This window comes from Uloborus diversus, chromosome 2 (assembly GCF_026930045.1).
Source record: "Uloborus diversus isolate 005 chromosome 2, Udiv.v.3.1, whole genome shotgun sequence".
NCBI classification, from domain to species: domain Eukaryota; kingdom Metazoa; phylum Arthropoda; class Arachnida; order Araneae; family Uloboridae; genus Uloborus; species Uloborus diversus.
This window is the reverse complement of record NC_072732.1, coordinates 27,011,217-27,031,275: the sequence shown is the minus strand read 5'-3', so window position 1 is coordinate 27,031,275 and position 20,059 is coordinate 27,011,217. Positions and strand designations below refer to the sequence as shown.

General features: G+C 31.5%; 1 protein-coding gene across 1 annotated transcript in view; it reads right to left on the bottom strand.

Moving 5' to 3' along the window:
• Nucleotides 1–14,772, bottom strand: part of LOC129216930 (cytoplasmic dynein 2 intermediate chain 1-like) — a 64,576-nt gene extending 49,804 nt beyond the window's left edge. Inside the window, exons 1-5 of the mRNA XM_054851146.1 lie at nt 14,723–14,772; nt 11,991–12,182; nt 6,981–7,144; nt 4,122–4,245; nt 1,172–1,280 (exon numbers count right to left, since the gene is read on the bottom strand). Coding sequence (XP_054707121.1) covers nt 1,172–1,280; nt 4,122–4,245; nt 6,981–7,144; nt 11,991–12,014 — 421 coding nt within the window. The 5' untranslated portion in view covers nt 12,015–12,182; nt 14,723–14,772. The remainder of the gene's footprint in view (nt 1–1,171; nt 1,281–4,121; nt 4,246–6,980; nt 7,145–11,990; nt 12,183–14,722) is intronic.
• Nucleotides 14,773–20,059: the final 5,287 nt, after the last annotated feature.

Genomic DNA, 20,059 nt, shown 5'->3' with positions numbered 1-20,059 from the left:
AATGAAACTGATCAGAAAAGCAAGTAATAAAATCTGTAAAAAAGGAAAAAGAAGTGGGGAGGGAGGAAAAAAAAGAAGAAAGAAAGGTAAAATAAGCTGCCAGTTAAAAAACAAATTGTAATTGAAATACAGTAATAAGCATGTTATAACGCAAATGAGCAAAACAAATGCGAGTTTGTATTATTTTTGGTAATGGGGTCGTTTAAAAATTTTTAAAAGTATTTTTTTCTGAAAAAGCATGCTTAAAAACACAGAATCTGATAATTTTTTAAATGATGTCTTTAAGTTTAATATTTTAAAAAAATTACTTAAAACGGTGCTCTTTATCGTTTAACGCTTCTGCCGATGACATCACAAATGATGAAATGCCATTCAGTGTTGCCATTCACGGTCCAAAATATTTAATTTGCATCTTTACTCATGTGTATTGGCAACAATATGTTTGATAGCAAGCGTAGAGCGCAATTTTAATTCGCTTCTTGATTATCATAACATGGAAATGCGGTAGAAAAATGTGTTATAGTGCATCATTTGTGACGTCATCAATAACACGCCTTGTTTGAAAAATCGGACATTTTAAAAAATTCATTAAAAAATAACTGTTGGGAAAATGACAGTATTTTCTGAGTGCATGTTATTATTATTATTATTATTATTATTATTATTATTATTATTTATATATTTTTTTTTTGCTTATTCCATCAATTTCAGTGACAAAAAGTACTACTTTTGACTGAAGGAAACAACCCCATCGCATCATAAATGATGGTGTAGTTTTAAAAGTATGCTGATTTATTAATTTTCCTCTTATGCAATATTTACACAAAATTTTAGCTGTTAGAAACAGAGAGTAAGCAACTATAGAGTATAGAAATTTGAAGATAATCAAAGAACATTGAAAACAATTTAAAAATTATGTTTCAAAACTAGACTGAAATCCTGGGCTACAAAAACTTTAATTTGTCACCCGTCCCCCTTTTTTTAATATGCTCACTATATAAGTTAGCTTTTGAGGTAAACTCTTTTCCCTTTTTAATATTTTTAGCACTATATTTTTTATTCAGTGACTTTTACATAGTAATGGTGCTGATACCAAAACCAACATATTTTCAAACTACTAAGATAAAGAAGAAAAAAAAAAGGTTTTGATAGTCTTAGTATTTGTACTTGCCTCCACAGCCATTAACATCATGCGGAGGATACTGAGTCCACTTATCTAACATTTCTATCACATCGGTTTGAGCTTCCTCTTCTTCACTGTTCTCCGTCTGAGTAAATACCTATCAAAGTAACTGAATGTGTTTAATGCCTGAAGAGCAAATAGAGATTTCAATAGGTTATGCTGTAAAATGTGCTTTGTTCAATAACAAACAGTATAAGCCAGGCAATGAATAATATTAAAATATTTTAGTTGAAATAAAAGTCTGTATAGAAGTAAATCTTTCATTAAAGAAACTAAACAAGATTTAAAAAAAACTTCATACAATATAAATAAAATGGCGTTAATATTAAATAATTAGTTATCAAGCAATTTTGCAAAACATTCAATAGCTCAAAACTAGTTGCCTAGAACTAGAGTAATTCAATTTTTTAGCAAATATTTCAAAAAATTAAACTACGAAAAAGATAATATATTCATAAAACATTATTTAAGAAACAGAGAAGTAATACAAACATTTTACTCCAAAAAGTTCATTAGTTCAGTATATTCTAAGATCTAAAATACTTAGATGTTTTTTCAAAAGGCTGTACAAGTGACTTTTTTTAATAACAATTAGTCAGTTGGGAAAATCGCTTTACAGTCACGAAAAAAAAACCTTTTTTTTTGCGCAGGCCCAGATCTACATACCCGCAGATCCCGCAGTGCAAGGGCCCAAGGACCCAAGAAATTGGGGAAAAAAAACTTGTACTAAGACTTATTAATGTATCAAAGATACATTGCTGGCCTTAGGGGAGGAGACCTAGAGATTTTGGTGCAAGGGGCACAAAATTTATAGATGTGGGCCTGTTTTTGTGACATTATTTTATAAATTGAATTCAATAAATAATATTTAGAGTTACAAGCATATGCCAACAGACACCTCAACTACAACATCAAGAGACTACAGTTTGGTCCTAGTTATGGACCCATCAGTCTGGAACAGTCAATAGCAGAGCTGGAAGCAGATGTCCTCTCACTGAAACTGAGATTACCATCATACTGGAATTTGTTCAGCTGACTAGCAAGAGTCTGCAACCAATGGCGTGGCTCAAGTCGTAAAATGAAGGTAAAAACTTTAGGCAGCAAGCTGTAAGTTACCCCCCACAAGCTGGGGCTAAAACAGAACTACAAGTATATATGGACACAGGCAGCTGGTTATGACAACCAGAGGACAGGACATCTGCTTCAGTTTGGTTCTGACTTCCAGGCTGATGAATCCATAATAAGGACGAAACTAACTTCTAGATGTTGTAACCGGGCTGTAGGTGTATGCTTATAGTTCTGCCTTATCCACAGCTCGACATCAGTAACTTAAAGCGTATTATTTAGAATTCTTATTAAAATTACATTCATAAAGTGTTCTAAAGTTTTATTCTAATATTTTCTAGAATTCTGTTTCATTACTTACAGAGGCATTAAAAAAGCATTTTCCGAAAGTTGTGCTTGAAATAGGATTAAAAATAGTTTTGAGAGGTTAGTTGACGAGGGGATTCAGACAAAAGGATAAGCATAAAGGGGGCCAGGCAAGGGCGCCCATATACAAAATTGTTAGGGGGGGGGGCTCAGATACTTTCCCCATGGTTTAGCTGGATATTTTCCCCATGGAAACCGATTTCAGGACAAATTGGAGTCATTATAATTTGAAATTTTTAATAACTTATTCATTAATGACTGGAGAAGAAATGTTTTTACATTTTTAAAATGAAAAAAGTACTAAAAGCAAGGAAGTTCTAATTTCTAAGGAGGGGCTCGAGCCCCCACTCGCCACCCTATATGAACGCCCTTGGGGCCAGGGATTTTTTTTCTTTTTGTACACTATTTTGATTTATATGCATCTAAAATGGATACCAATTTTTCTCTTATTCTTCATTTCATCTATTTAAAACATTATTATAAAAAATTACTTAAAAATCATATTTTCAAAATTCAGTTAGCTTTTTTAATTACTGTCAGCCCCACTTTATTGAGAAACAGACAAACAAATACCTTGCTTATACAAATAAAACCTCCTGGAACCGAATATTACCACATTGACGCAATGTTAAAGGCTCCTGCTTAGTTGAATAATTTCCCCGGACAATGGAATAATATTGATCAGCTTTCACAAATATTTTTGGAGTGAAATTTTTTGCATAAACAAAAAATAACTTACATAGAACAATTTATTGATTTAAAAACATAAAATAATATTTTTGGCAACAGCGAGTGAGTAAATTAACATTCATTCATCAAAAAATTACTACCATTCTATCTCATTTCTTTTGTTGCTACTATTAAAGAAAAAAATAGATAATGCAGTTGATAGTTAAATTGAATTACACAAATAAATAAATTCCCTTCAGAGGATAATAAATGCATAAATATTAAATGTAAAACAGGGCAGACGAGGAGGGAAAGAAGGAGTTAGAAAAGTATTCCCGAAAGACCTTGAGCAAGCTATCCGTTATTATGGACGTTTTCAACAAAAGATAATGTACTGCAAAAAGGTACCAAAACAAAGATTTTATAACTTAAGTAATTTGCTATTTTTATAATTTTCACACATAGGAAGTACTTATAAAATAAAGTCTGGATTATTATACTACTTTGTCGTTTGTTTAGCTTATTTCAAAAACGTTTCATTGATAACATTAATTTCTTCCACCATATTGCTTTTGATTCATTATTATTCCATTTTAAGACAAATATTGTCAATTTAAAAAGGTAAAGAACATTTCCACGCTTAATCAAATACCCCGCTTTCTTTGGAACCAACGGTATTCAATTAAGTGGGGCCGACAGTATTAACTAATAGTTCATTAAAAAATGAGCGTAAAAGTAGCAAAAACAAACAATTGATTTGAACAAAAAGAAAAATAAAAACCCACAGAAATGCGCAAAAAAGGCAGTTTATTTTATTATTTTTTCTTCAAGCACATACCTGACTGCTGCCTGATTTTCCAAATGTCCTGATATATGTTTCGTATTTCATAGGAGGCACATCGATTATGTCAAAAGGAACGACATCAAGTGTTATTATATCAAGTAATTCTGAAGCCCGCTTCCTGGAAATATGTTTTGCATAGAATTAGATCAAGAATATGCAAGAAAATCTAACTGTTGAGCTATTGAGGGTGAAAAAAAAATATGCATCTTTTAAAAGATACTGCTACAAATAATGGCATGAAAATGCATTAAATTCACACCAATTTCAATTTTTTTTTTAAATTTATCTTAACAACCAGGATTCACATTAAATCTTAAAACAAAGTAATGCAATCTTTGAAGAAATTAAAGATTTAATAGAAATAAAGGAAAATAAATACTTCCTAGTAGAAAAATTATTGACAAAATTCAAATAAAACTGAATAATTTAAAGCAAAATAAGTCAAACAGAAAGGAAAATTATGTATGATGATAGTTTATGCGTAAAAATAATTAATAACAAATTCTTGTTCAATTGATATGGAATTGAAAATGTGTATAAAAAGTAGCTTTAGATACCCTCTGTTTCATTTAATAACTTAATAAACTCATTAACCTAACACTTAATAATTTTATGAGCACTTAATATAGTTAATAATTTTTTATGGCTTTTTACATGAATACTTAAAGTACAAAAATCATTTTTAAAAGTATGTTAGACTCTAGATTATCTGGCTCACAAATATACGGACTCCTTACTATCCGGCTTAGTAAAGAAAGTTTTTGTTGATCTAGTCATAGAAACGCATGGGGAAAATAAAGAACACTAAAATGTTTTCTTTTTCTATCCCCTGCACGCAACCTCCATGCATCCTGATCCCCCACTAACACAGGTGGCACATTAGTTAGAAGCTGTCTTGCAGTCACTTTTGCACATGACACTGATGACTAATCAAGAGGAAAGGTTCGAGTTTGTCTTTATTCACTTTACGCGCAGGGGGGAGTAGTTGAAAATGATGAATGTTAGAAGCTGTCTCGCAGTCACTGAGACTGGATGAAATTATAAAATATTGCCAACAAAAATGCTTGCATCAAAAAGATAAGCCACTGCTCCAGGATACAAGAAAAGAAAGGAAAGAGTCACCATCCTGGCTTGCAGTAATGCAACTGGTAATCATAAACTTAGATTGACTTTGATAGGGAAGTCAAGATAACCTAGAGATTTTAAAAAACTGAAAAGTCAGGAATTGTTGCCTCTACATTACGCACATCAAAAGAGGGCATGGATGAATTCAGCCATCTTTGACTTGGTTTCACAATGAATTTGTACCGACTATCAAAAAACATTTGAAAGAAAATGGTTTGCCAAGAAAAACATTGTTAACCACGACAATGCACCATCTCATCCGTGCATTGACGAACTTACTTATGGCAAGGGCCGGATTTGGAAGTGTGGAGGCCCCGGGGCAAGGAAGGAGTAGAGGCCCCTAATCAGGGTTCGAAAAGATCATCGTATTTTTGAAAATATTCGATACTTTGATATATATCCGAATATTTTGATATATACGTATATATCCAATATTTTCAACCAGTGAAAGTTAGGATATTTTGTAAAAATTTTATTGTGGGGGCCTCTATGTTGTGGAGGCCCCGGGGCAGAAGCCCCGCCTGCCCTCCCCTAAATCCGGCCCTGCTTATGGCGGCATAAGAGCTGTAATTTTGCCACCCAATGTAACTCTTCTTTGCCAACCAATGAATCAGGCAGGGCCGGATTTGGAATTGTGGAGGCCCCGGGGAAACGAAGGAGTGGAGGTCCCTAATCAGGGTTCGAAAAGATCGTCATATTTTTGAAAATATCCGATAATTTGATATATTTCAGAATATTTTGATATATATGCATACATACGATATTTTCGACCTGTGAAAGTTAGGATACTTTAAACATTTTTTTGTGGGGGCCCCTTTGTTGTGGAGGCCCCCCGGCAGTTGCCCCGCCTGCCTTCCCCTAAATCCGACCCAGGAATCAGGGTGTGCTCAAATGCTAAAGAGGAGGTATCACTGGCAATTTTTATTAAATTGTTGTTATCAGCAATTAATAATGATGAAGATTACTTAACAACTTTGCAGAAAATTGACATGCTAGACGTTATAAGATGGGGGGACCAAGCATGGGCTGAAGTTCCAAGCTCATCACTTCTAAAATCTTGGAACAATTTTTTAGACAATAGAGGTGAACTTTGTAAGTTCAAATCTGAATTAAAGGAAAAAAAAAAAGGATTTTTCCATTGCTTGAAAAAATACCAGGATGCAACTGTGTCAGTGAAGAGGATATCACAGAATGGATGGAAAGTGACGAAGTTCATAAAATGACAGACAATGATATCACAGAAATGGTCGTACAAAAAGAAACACCAGAAGAAGAGGAGGAGATCACAAAAAATCTCATCCCACACTCAGGAGGATTTAAAATGATTGAGGCAGCTCTTGAGTATATAAGTAAGAAAGAGGAAACGATTCCAGCTGATGTAATCTGCTTGCGTAAATGCAGAAACATTGCTTCTCGTAAAAGGGCTGAAAAGCAAAAACAGTCCTCCATCAAGGACTTTTTCTCAAAATGAAAACTAAATAAGTATCTATTAAATAAAACAGTAAGTACTACTTCTGCTTTTGATATTTATCCAAAATATGTAATTACATGTGTTTTAAATTAAATAGGGTATGGAGTTAGAAGATGGAACCCGTCCTAGTCGGATTTTTTGTTATCCGGACTGTCAATCTGCCACTTTAGTCTGGATAATCAAGAGTCTACTGTAATTAACAATTCAGATACGTAAAAGACATCAAAATGCCCTTTATATAGCAATATGCTACTTACAACACTTTATTGGTGCACTTTTTCTTTTTTTCTTGTTCAACAGCTGAAGCAAAATTGATGAAAGAACGTGATGCCTTCATAGGTTTTTCAACGTCACTTTTTATCTCCATTTTGTTGGGGAAAAGAGAAGAACGATCACTCATTTTGAGGAATGCTCTTTCATTCTATGAAAAAAAAATTAATCAAGATTAGCTTTACAATGTATGAACAGTGAATTTCCATACATTGAGTCGTCAATATCTAAAACATTTGTACCACATTTAATGACAATAAGTTAACTATAGGACACATAAAAAATAATTAGTGCTACAGCCTTAAAGGTAATTCTTTCTCTTCCAAACATAGATGCTATATATACCTTTTTAACTTGCATCAGAAAATAACATGTGTAGCTTGGAATAAAACTGAGCCGCTCAGAAGCCAATGCGATTAAGTCCAAAACACAAAAATTGAGAAAATTAATGTTTTTTGATACATTAGTTTATAAAATTCTTGGTTTTTTAATTTAATTAGAAAAGTGTATAAAGACTTTTTTCAAGGTGTAAACTGTGCAAAAAAAACAAGATATGTACAGGATGTGTAAATAAAAATGTAAGTATTTATTGAAAAAATCACAGCATCTTAATAATTTTAGAACTTATACCTTTTGGCAGCTGAAAAAGATAAGGAATTTATGTAATAATAATAAAATAACATTTATTGTCATAAGTTTTATGTTTATTCATCATAACAAATATCATATTCTTCCGCATTATTTAAATGTAAAATCTTGATCTCCACATGTTGTCCTTAATGTCCTGAAAAAGTTGTGTTTAATTGGAGGTATATACTTTAATAAACATATGATGTCTTTTTTTGTTTCTCTTGAAAATGTTCTGCCACTAGGATATAATATAGGTTGCGTTATATTTTTTAAATTTACTGGCCTACCTATTTTTTTTTTTTTTTTTAATATCAATTACATGAAAGGTATCATCCTCATCAAAATTATGTTTGAATTTAATGCTGCTTGGGTTTGACCTTTCCAATTTTATCCATCTCATATTAAGCCAATTGACTGTTAGTTCACTTGTTCATTTTTTTCTGTTGGTAACAACTTCTTCCAATGGGTTTGTGGAAAGAAATTCTAGTGGATTCATTTCGACAACTCCGAAAGGGTTCTTTCTTTTACTATTTCGTATTATATGATACCAGTCACTAAGGTTATAAATATACAGAATTTTTTTTGCATAAGCTTCTATAACTGCAAAATCAGCATCATTGGGCAAATAACTGTGCCCACTTAATAAAAATTTAAGCTTAATTGATTCAGCTTTTATATGAACCAGTCTCAGGAAACTTATCATAGTTTTTTTATTTCGATTCTGCGCTGAACATGAATCTGAATACATTATAATTTTTTGAAAATCCTTTGCATGCAATTTAATGTGTTTAGTTAAACAGGATAACACTTCTTGTGAAAACCGCGATGCTTGGATTATAGGCCAAACATACATGTAGCCCTCGTAAGTCTTTAAATCATGGCAACCAAGATTGTATACATGTAAGTTTCTCTTGTAAAGAGCCACTGATGTGGACAGTTTCGGAAATGGTAATGCTTTTCTTTACTAATAATAAAGCTGAAAGTCTCTCTGTCCGGAGGATGTCTGGATCTTTGTGACGCGGATCCTAGACCGTTCGGCCGATTTTCATGAAATTTGGCACAAAGTTAGTTTGTAGCATGGGGGTGTGCACATCAAAGCGATTTTTCGAAAATTTGATGTGGTTCTTTTTCTATTCCAATTTTAAGTACAAAACTATCATAAGATGGACGAGTAAATTACGAAATTATCGTAACATGGGCACAAGATAATTGACGAGAAAATTCCCCCTACATTATTTGTAAATATACAGGTCAACCAAAAGACCTTTTAATTTTTCTATTACGGGCAAAGCCGTGCAGGTACCACTAGTTCTAAATAAAAACTAAACATGTATATTTCGTCTGAAGCTCTTAGTTGATCATTAGCCATACTATTACGGGCGGTTTCTGCATTTCGCAAGTGTTTGTCATGTTAAACTTCAGCTGCATTTTTTTCTTCATCTATTGTAGATTGTTTTTTTATTACCAAATAATCACATTTTGCACAAGTATCTTTTGAAGGTTGCTTAAAATGAAAGCTAAATTTTGTCGGAAATATCTGCGTCTGGGATTATGACTTCTTGTATAATGGCTTGAAATAGCAGGAAAGGAACTTATGTGTTTTCTTACATGGGAATGATCTATTTTGTTACATGGAATATGTTGCTCCCGGTGGTCCTTCAGACCTTCCTTTGAACAGCAATTATATAGTCACCTGTTACTTATTTGATATGTTTCTATAAAATATTTTTTGCAAACACCAACATCTTGGCCATTAAGTCTAATAAAATATTCAAAAGACTGAGATCTTGGTCCCTTGGTGTTATTCCTGAGTCGTTGTCTTTTGATAGCATGAACTCTAATTAACCCATTTAAATAAAATATTTTGCTTATGATGATCATTAAGCTTGTAAAAAAATTTCATTCCCTGTTTTCTTTGATAAAAGGTTCTCTTGCGATTACAAAGTCGTAAACAGTTACAAGTTATTATCAAATTTCTTTGTAGGAATTATTCTCTTATTTCTATTTTGATATTGTTTACCTTGTATCCTTTTTTGTTTCTCAACATTTCTCGATCATTTCCCAGAATTTCTGCTGCATTTTCTACCAACTTTTCCGTTATTTTGATTATTTTTAACCGACTTCAAAAAGGAGGCGGTTATCAGTTCATACGTATGTATGTTTTTTTTTTGTTTGTCCACTCATAGCATCTCACCTAGTGAACCGATTTTGATGATTCTTTTTTTAATGGATAGGGGATGGCTTAACTTAGGTCCCATTACTTTGTTTGACTATATTTGTTCTTTAGAAAAAAAGTTATGGGCAAAAAACAGTACATGTTATGCAATTTCCCTATTAAATGATTAAAATGATATTATAGCGAAGTACGCACTTTTCATCCGTGGATAACGGTGGCTCAGTGGTAGAATTCTCGCCTCCCACACGAGCGACCCGGGTTCAAATCCCGACTAGGACAAAGTGAATTTTACTAAAATTTCGTTTCTACTGTTTCCCGTATTTTCTCGAATGTTCTATTAATTTCTGTATCTTTCCAAGTCTGGAAAGTTCCAGCACTTTCTCAAGTTGTATATAAGGAGATGTAACGTTCATTCGTGGTTCTGAATAAAGATCTCGAGTTGAGACTAACGAGTATTCGCTTCATTTGGCTTTCACATTGTCTTTGATATCTTCATCTACGCGACAAAATGAAACTCATTGTTATAAAAGTTTGGTGCCATATAACATTAATAGTAATTGTAATGATAATTTTGAATAAAGGCTTTTCTAAAGCAATACAGTGATATAGAGCCGAACTTCTTACTAGGTAACTTCTTACTTTTACTGAAATATCTACATTTACACTAAAAAGAATGAAATAAAAAAATTTTGAAAAAAAAAAATAGAACCAACTTCAAAATTGCTCTAAAAAGTGAAAAATAATTTTATTCTTTAAACACCATCGATAATGCTTTTAAACATAATTTTTGAAGTTGGCGCAAAAACGATCCATAAAATCATTCACAGCCATAACTCAACTACAAGTATAAATTTAACCAGGTCCAGTTTCTTCACTACCACATGCATTACGCATTGATGACAGCATATTTGAGTAACGATATAAATGTTTCGTTCGTAACTTTGGATGCTTTTTTGATAAAAATAGGAACGAAGCATGGTTAAACTGGATTTTACGTTTTGTTTTTGCGCCAACTTCAAAAATTATGTTTAAAAGCATTATCGATGGTGTTTAAAGAATAAAATTATTTTTCACTTTTTAGAGCAATTTTGAAGTCGGTTCTATTTTTTTTTTTTTCAAAATTTTTTTCTATATCTTGGTTATCTGACAATGTAACAGAATCAATACGGTTAACTCTCCTTGAATTAGAATGAAATATCGTATCACTTTCACTTTCACTGTGTTCTGTTTCCATTGACATTTTTAGTTTTAGCCTTACAATAAATCTTTTTTATTATTTTAAAAAGTTAGAGTTTTTACAGTTATTAAAGAAAATTTATTTGATAATAAAAATGTTTTTGATAACACAATAATTTTCACAAACACTTCAACGTAATATTTTTGTGTTTTGACGCACATTCGTAAAACTCAAACAATTCTAATTAGAAGGTAACGGTTAAAGTTACAAAGAATTTCTTGTTTTTCAGTGTTGCCAACAAATATCGAAAGAAGAAGAAGAATTTAATTTTTATTTCAAAGTTTATATAAAAAAAGTATTGATAAAAGGTGGACTTATTCACAATGGCTTCTGAAATTATTATATAATAATATTCAGAAGCTATTAAAAAAAGGGCTGCTTACCCTGGAAAATAGTAACCAACGAGTAAATCCTTAAATAAATAAGATTATTATTTATTTCATCAAAATTTCCAAAAATCAGAAAATATCAAAAAATGGACTTAACCCCATTGTCTTCTGAGCGGCTCATATAAAATTAAAAAATCCCAAGTCAAATGAATCATAGTCTGGAACTCTCAATGCCACCATTAAAAAAAAAAAAAACTAAATCAAAATCTATTTATTCTTTCAGGAGCTAGAATGTCTACGTGCATGCACACACAAGCTTACACATGCATGTGCGTCTACACACAAATACACATACACACACACAACTATATACACACATAACCACCCAGGAGAAGAGGCAGGTTTGGGGAGACAAGAGCAGTTTCTAGAAACAATAACACCAATGAGTAGGCTCCTGTCGCAATTCGGATTGCGAAAAACAGATTTTTAACAAAAAATATCAGAATTCAAATTAATTAATTTTTATTTTTATTTATTTATCATTATTATTATCTTTTTTTTTTTTTTTTTTGAATAATTTTACTGCACAAAAGTTGATATCTTATAAAGGAAAACAAAAACTTACCTTTGATGGAAGTGGCCTTTTCATTTGAAGAGGGGCTGCTTCCTTAATAATAGGAGTTTTTATGTTTGTATTGATTACATTTTTTTCAGCTGTCCCATCAGCGTCTGAATTTTCTCCGTCCGTTTCACTGCTGGACTCACTGCTGTGTGAGACTGAATCTGTATCACTCTCTTCAAAATCTGAATCATATTCCTGTAAAGATAGGGACAATTTATAACTATATTTGACTTTTATGACCAATTACATAAGTTATTTACAGTTTTTTGTGCCTGTGATGAATTAAAGCAATTTTAAATGATAATAAACAAACAAGGACCAGTTTAGTAAAGACCAGAGCGTCACCCATTGTTTTCTTTTCTTTTCATTTTGTAAAGAAGGAGCCATAAAAACTAATGTCATTTGAAGAAAAGAGCTTACATTTTGAATAAGATATATTTTATTTAAAAATTATGATATTAATAACAGTTTCAAAAAGGAATGAATAAAAAATGTTAGATTTGAAGAATATTGAGGGTTGAAATTTTCTCAGACAAAAGTTTTAATTGTCGTAAGCACTTTCATAACAAACAAAAGTGGGTATAGTTTTTTTAGTTGCACCTTGGAAGATTAATTTTTTTTTTTTTTTTTTTGAAATTATTTTTATAAAACTGATTTGAAGGCACAAATTTGCATTCAGTAGATTAATCTATTGACCTTTATGTATCTATTGATCTTACTAAGAGGCATCCTTTATTTTTTTCTTATACTTTTCTCTACTGTTAACCCTCTACTGTTTTAGTATTAAGCTCCAGTATTAACTGCAATAATTTGCAATTTTTGTGTACTGAAACATTGGTAATTCATTTCATTTAATTTTCAAGCACAAAAGTATTTATTCATTACGAAGTTGCACAGTGTTCTTCTTCTGCGGGTTAAGCTTGAGTCATCTTGATAAATGACAGCAATTCGTTCACATGAGTCATTTCTTAACACCTAAGGTTATGCGGTTAACTGAACAGGTTACTTATGGATTTCTGGAAGAAAATGGACAGTTATTTGTCATATATTTTGTTGGGCACTTGCTATTCCAGAAAGTGATAGTGCTAGCATTATAACAAATTGTCGCCTGAACACTGTTATAGTGTACCAAGGACGGATACAAGGGAGGGGCAACGGGGGCGATCGTCCCCTCCTTGAGGGGCATACGGGAACCTTCTTCAGGTATATTTTCGATATTTAAGTTTCAAAAATGACAATTTTACACAAACTTCGTTGGTGTTAGGAGAAAGGGAGCTCTTCCCCGGAATTCTCATGAAATTGTATCCCATTTCTTATTGCTCCGGAGATTGGGACCAGAATTTTCTCTTGGATTGTTTTCGAAATTGAAGTTTCAAAACCTCAATTTTAGACAATCTTTGATGATGTTAGACATAGGTTCAAGGGCTTCCTCTGAATATTTTTCGAAATAATTGCAACTGTAGGACACCTTTGATTACGCAAAAGGTAAGAGAAGGGGGTTCAGTTTACTCCTTCGAAAATTTTTCGAAATAAAAGTTTCAAAGAGTAAACAGTAAAAAATCGCCCCCTCCTTGAACATTTCCTGGATCTGCCCTTGTAGTGTACTCTCTTTTTACTCTCTACTACATAAAATTTTATAAGTACTCTGGAACAATGAATTACCTTTATCAAGTGAATCAAGAGATTAAGCAGTCACAATCCTCTGACCCCCAGGAAATGACGGGACTGGAGGCACTGGTCCTTCACATGAAGAGATCCAAGGAGGGGCAACAGGTACTCTCCATGCTTTTCATGTGTTTTCTCATGACAGGTGGGTTTATGATTAATAGCCTTTTTTTTTTGTTTAATAGTTGATTTGCTTCACTAAGTTTTGCCATTTTTAAAAGTGCATGCTCAGCTTATTCACTTAGCTTATTAAAGGGCTAAATGTTTTAAGATTCAAAAGATGCCCCATCTGCTTTTGGGAGTAACTCTGTATTACTGAATTGAACACAATGAACAAAAAAATCAATCTTTACAAAAAAAAAAAAGAGAGAGAGAGAGAGAAATCTGTTTTAAAAAAGGGGGGAATTTATCATTATAGAATATATTTTGACAAAATATTACTTCTTCAAGTATTTGTGAAGTAAAATTATACAAGTACCGAAGTGATGACCAGCAACAGGCTCTGGGACCAGATGGATGATAGTCGAGCCTATCTGTTATCAATCAAGTTATCAATCCCCAATAGAAATTAAGAGTCCTCTTAAATTCATCCTGTTGTAAATAACAATCACTTCTGGTAAACAATTAAAAGTATTTACAACTCTGTTGAAGTATTAATTTTTCTTGATTTCAAAATTACCTTGGGATTTGAAAAGCATAAAACAATGACCCCTGGTTTTGACATACATGCAGAAATTTAGCCTTCAAATGTTTTCTATTTTAATAAACTTAAGTAAGTGGAAATCATGCCCCTCCTATTTTTATTTTTTTGCTCAAGACTATACATATTAGCCCTTCTAAGCTAACTTCCTTAGATTCATGTAAAATAGACCTATCAACAAAACCCAATATTCCGTTGGGTCCCCCCCCCCCCCGTGCATAAATGCCCTTTTAATTTTACTAATATAATACAGAGTTATATCTTAAGGTTCTACTTTCACTGAAAAGAAAAAAAGGTGAAAGCTTTAAAGCCAACACTGAAAGTATTGAATGCTAAATCAAATAATTGTGACCTTTTAAAATCAACTTACCTCAAAATCTTCTTCATATGAAATTTTATCTTCATCATCTGATTCAACATTCAAACTATCCTAAAATGGTTATTTTCAAAAGAACTTTTGATCATAGGAATACATTTTTATCAAAGAATTGAGTAAATAACTGTATTAAAATTCTTTTCATGAAATAAAAGAAGAATTAAAACAATAAATGAATAAAAAAAAACAATAAATAGAAGTAATTTTAATCTAAATAATTTCTTGTAAACCAACTCCAAGTCTAAGACAATTTCAATTAACAAAACATAAATAAACAATTTAAGTTATGAGGCCCCTTTCGTTATTTAAAAACTACTAAAGTTTCTTAAGTGTGAAAGGCATGCATATTTGTACGTCCGAAAAATAATAAATACTGATAATTCTAACATTTGGAGTGGTTTCAGTCCTTTATGTTACAAAGTGTCATCTTTCCAAATAAATCTTACAATATCCAGATTTTGCATGCATTATAAAATGCTTCAGAAGTAAAACCAAAAAAACTAAACTACATTTAGAGAAATGAAATAAAAAGTTACCTTTTCAAAAGATGCCAAATTTCCATTTTCAGGATGTGCATTTTCTATAAAATAAAGAGCAGCATTACATAAAGTTTCTAAAATAGTTAGTGATAAAGCAAAAACGAAACTTTAGTGAACATTATTAGCTTTATAAAGAATAAGATTTCAACAAGTCAAAAAATTACTGTGAGCATATAATTTACTTCAGTGAAGCACCGTTTATACATTTCTCTTTTATGCGTTTTTATCAATTATACATTTTAAAAATTTGGTCTATTCAGAATCTAATACATATTAACGTATACCTATTATATATTTTTTCATTTATATGCTTTTTTAATACAGTCCTTTTAAAAATGTATAAGCGGTGCTTCACTGTATCAATAAAAAATAAACAGCACACTATGTCTTATCTTTAATTTCAATTATTAGTAAATACAGTGTTTGCCCCAGGCGCTTGCCAAAGTGGGGTGCCGTGCTCTGTCCTTTTTTCCTTTTTGTGTAAACATTTGAAATGCCCTACCTTCTTTTTTGTACTTCTCAAAAAAAAAAAAAAACCTATACTGGCATTGAAACGCACCTTTTCCACTTTAATTTTAATATAAAATCTTTTTTTTTAGTTTTTAGTATATTTTTTAGGACCAAACACTGAAAAGCTTTCTTTGATTAAAAAATTATAAAATTATTGAACAGTAGTTGTGTTTTGCATGCAGGCGTTAATATATATATATATATATATATATATATATATATAAGTACCTAGCATTGTCTTTTTCTGCTACAAAATTTTTATTAAATAGTGCCCTTTTAATCAGGAAGCACCCTGCCCCTTTTTTGGTCAGGAGAACCACTCTAAATAATAAAAATAACTGCATACTCTGAAGATATATTTTACTTCATAAATGTCTTACTTTAATTAACAGGTAACTGGTAACATTACATGATAAAACCTTTACAGAGTAAATTATTATAACTTTCTTTTCCCACAAGCTTGGACAGTAAGCAAAAAAGTAAATTCTTAAACATGTTCTCCCAAAGTGAAAAGATAGTTCTATCCTGAAGTCAAAGAAACCATTCAATAATATGAATCATAAAAAAACAATTAGAATTAGATGATTTTATATGATTAGATAATTTTATACTAAATCAATCAGCATATCATCATACCATTAACACCATGCTGCTCATTCATATAATCAGGAGGTCCTTTGTGTATTGTGCTTGTTCTAGGCCTTGGACTGCCTTCATCCTCTTCATCAATATGAACAGCTTTTATCTCATGCTGCTTTTCCAATTTCTTTTGCGCAGCAGCATTAACTTTCTGTGATTTTGATACATTCTTGACAAAACTTTTAGCAATTTCTGCATTGGATTTTGCGACTTTACTTCTCGAACTCCTAGATACCTTACTGGAAGTTGTGGCTTTTTGGACCACTTCTCCCTTTTTAACTGGATGTTTTACAGCAGGTTTTGACACATTTTCTTGCGTTTTTCTTTTAGGTTTCTGAACTATTTCCTTTTTAATAGTTTCTGCATTGGAGTTTCTTCTCAGCTGACTTCTGTCTAAACTTTCTGTCTTTCGAGAAGACAGGTGAGACTTTGACACCTCTTGTCGACTCAAACTCTCGCTCCTTTTTTTCTCTTTTTGAACAATTTCTTTTGAAGCAAGGTTTTTCTTAGTTTCACGCTCTGCTTCGGGTTTGGAGGCCTTTTTAGTTTTTTGTGACTTTGTGCCATGCTTTGAAATATTGGGTTTATCCAAGGCTTTTCCACGATTCTAGATTTACAAAAAAAAAAAAAAAAGAAGAGAAAAAGAAAAAATCTTATTACATTACAGAAACATATAATTTAAATCATAGACAAAAAGGTATGTTTATGAAATTATTGATATTTATCTTCTATTAAATGTAGGAATATGTCACTAAATGCACTTTTTATTTTTGGCAATTCATATTTATTGTTATTTTAAACTAAAAATTTGATAGTTAGCGATATTCAACAATATCAATTTCTAAATGATATATGGTTGCCATTACTTGTAAATATCTAAAATTGCTTTTCGTCGCCAAGGTCGAAAATAAACAAATTGTCAAACCTTTACAGTATTCGTACCTTAAACAGAAAATAATTTCATTATGTTGTAGTTAAAATAAATAGGCTGTTAATTAATTCTTCAAAACCAGATTTAAATAAATATTTGGTTTATGTGAAGCATCTTTTTAATTTTATTTTTGACACCTCAATAAACGTGGAGTTAAAGTCACCAAGGATAAATGCAAAGTTCCAGAAGCAGAAAATGCTTTTGTTTCAGGGCAGTTCTCAAAAGGTGGGAACAAACACAGACCTCAACTTTGAAGCTTCAACACCAAATAACTTTCATTTTAATTAACTCAAAAATTTTTGAGTTAATTAAATATTTAATTATTTATTAATACTGTATAGAGACAAGAATTGACATAAATTATGGAAAAAATGCTCTTCAAATGCCCTTAAAAAATATTTTCTTTGCTAAAAGGCACAATTTTGGACATACCAAAACGTTAACTGAGCAAATGTACCATTAAAAAAAAATTTTTTTTAATTATTTCCATACGTTTCAAAAAAAAATTAAAGGTATGAATCTTACACTGAATAACTTTTTGTTAATATTTTACACAGATAACAAAAGTAAAGATAGATTATTTAACTTTGTAAACCATTTTTAAAAAACGTAACTTTGAAATTTGATGTATGTCCAAAAGTTGCGATCTTTAAAATGCTATTATTTGAGAACTAAGTATATGATGTTTTTGTTTTAAAGGTATTTATCGATCCTCAGAATCAATTTTTAATTGTTTAAAAGTGTTTTCATAAGCTTTTATGCAGTATCTTAGAAGAAAAATGATTTTTCTTAAACATACATGTGAGATGTCCAAATGGCGTTACGATCTTGATGCCGATAATTCTGTCCATTTATTCATAATTTTTGACGATCCACTGTCTTCTAACCTCAATAAAAAAGGTTATTATAATGTTATCTTCTTTAATCCATTGGTATTTTGCATAATTAATACGTTACACATTGAACAATGCATAAATTACAGTAGTAACATGGCTGGCTATGATCGAACGAAAGCCATTTTGCGCTAACATCGCCAAGCAAACTTCCGCTGGCAACATTGGCGACAACACAGTATACGATACGCTAAAGGTTACCAGAGGGGAATTCCAGTCTGACTAATGTAGTTTATCGTCAGCTGTACCACTTTTGGCGACTTTATCACCTGCGCTAGCGATCCCCCCCCCCCCTCCCGCTTTTATTAGTTTAGGGTTTTTTTTCTCCTTTTTTTGGAAACATAAATTGAACGATCTCCAAATAGAAATACGAATTTCTTTTTTCAATAATTTTTTTTAAGACATCGTTTTAATTCTTATGACAATAGAAAGAATATTCATTATTAAAACTGATGTCACTTTTTACATTCTTTCTTAAAGCACATTTTGTTTATTTTTCCTTTAAAAATGTATATGTCTTATTTATTTGTCTCCATTTTTATTCCTTATTTGTCTCAATAAATCAAACTACGAGTCTGTATAGTTATTTCCATGAAGCTTTTTTTTAACCTTTCATCAACTTATTCAAAATCATTCCAAAACTTTATTATATGTAAAGAGCAGTATGTACAGCCATTCAAGTACTTCATTAATATCCTCTTTGTTATTAAATTGCAAAATTCAAAAAGTAGTAAATAAAATTTTCATTGGAAAAGTTAAAAATCATATTGACAATTGTCAAAAATGGTGAAACTTGCATTATGATGATGTCCAAAATCCGTTACCTACAGGACAACAATGTCCAAAATCTGTTACCTACAGATTGCTGATTTAATTTGCTAATTAACAATTTTTACAAATACCTGCTGTCTTTTCATGTTCATATATTGTGTTCCAGGTATGCATACTATAGAATAAAAGCAAAATTGATGTCAAATTTGAAAATTTTTGAAATTGTTCAAAGTTAACTTTTTTGTTCCCACCTTTTGAGAACTGCCCTTCAATGTGGACTAACTCACTGTATAGTACCATGCTACTTTCTAATAGAACATTTGTGCAAAATAAGTTTTTCTTGACTGATACCTTGAATTGCGATAAGGTGCATTACCACAGGTTGATGGAACTCATTCTTTTAGTTTCAATTCAAATAAATTTCAGATTACTTACTATTGTTATTATGTAGTTAAAAAAAAAAAAAAATCCAAAAATTGCTTTAAAAATTTTCTCTTTCAAATTTGGGAAAAAGTTGTCACTTCTAACTTTTTTACCACGTTTGCTTTACAAATCTATTTATCTATTATTATTTTTTATAAATCCTCCTTTTGCCCCCCCCTTCCTTTATGAAGGGGTAAAAAAAAATCATGAATTCTCATTTTTGTGCTACATTTATGCAGCAATCGCTATCTTCTTAAAAATAAAGAGCAATAGAAGAAGAAAGTGGGGTAAAAATTTAACACATTTAAAATGAACCAGCAAAATAGGATTTAAAGAACTATAAAACTTATTTTGCTCAGAAATTTTAAATACTGACATCGCATTTTCAGAACTTTGCTTAAAGCACGGTACTAATCTACAAGAGGGTCCACGGCGCAAGCTGCAACATTGACATTTTTTTGGGGGAGGGCAGCTTTGAGAGAATTTTTGTTCTCATTTGGAGGGGCTCTCTGAGATGTTCTTCCAAGCATTTGAGGGGTGCGCTATAACCAATTGGGGGAAAGGCACCCCTGATAAAAGTAAGTAGAAAATGCATTCCTTACCATATCGTTTAAAGTTAGACTTC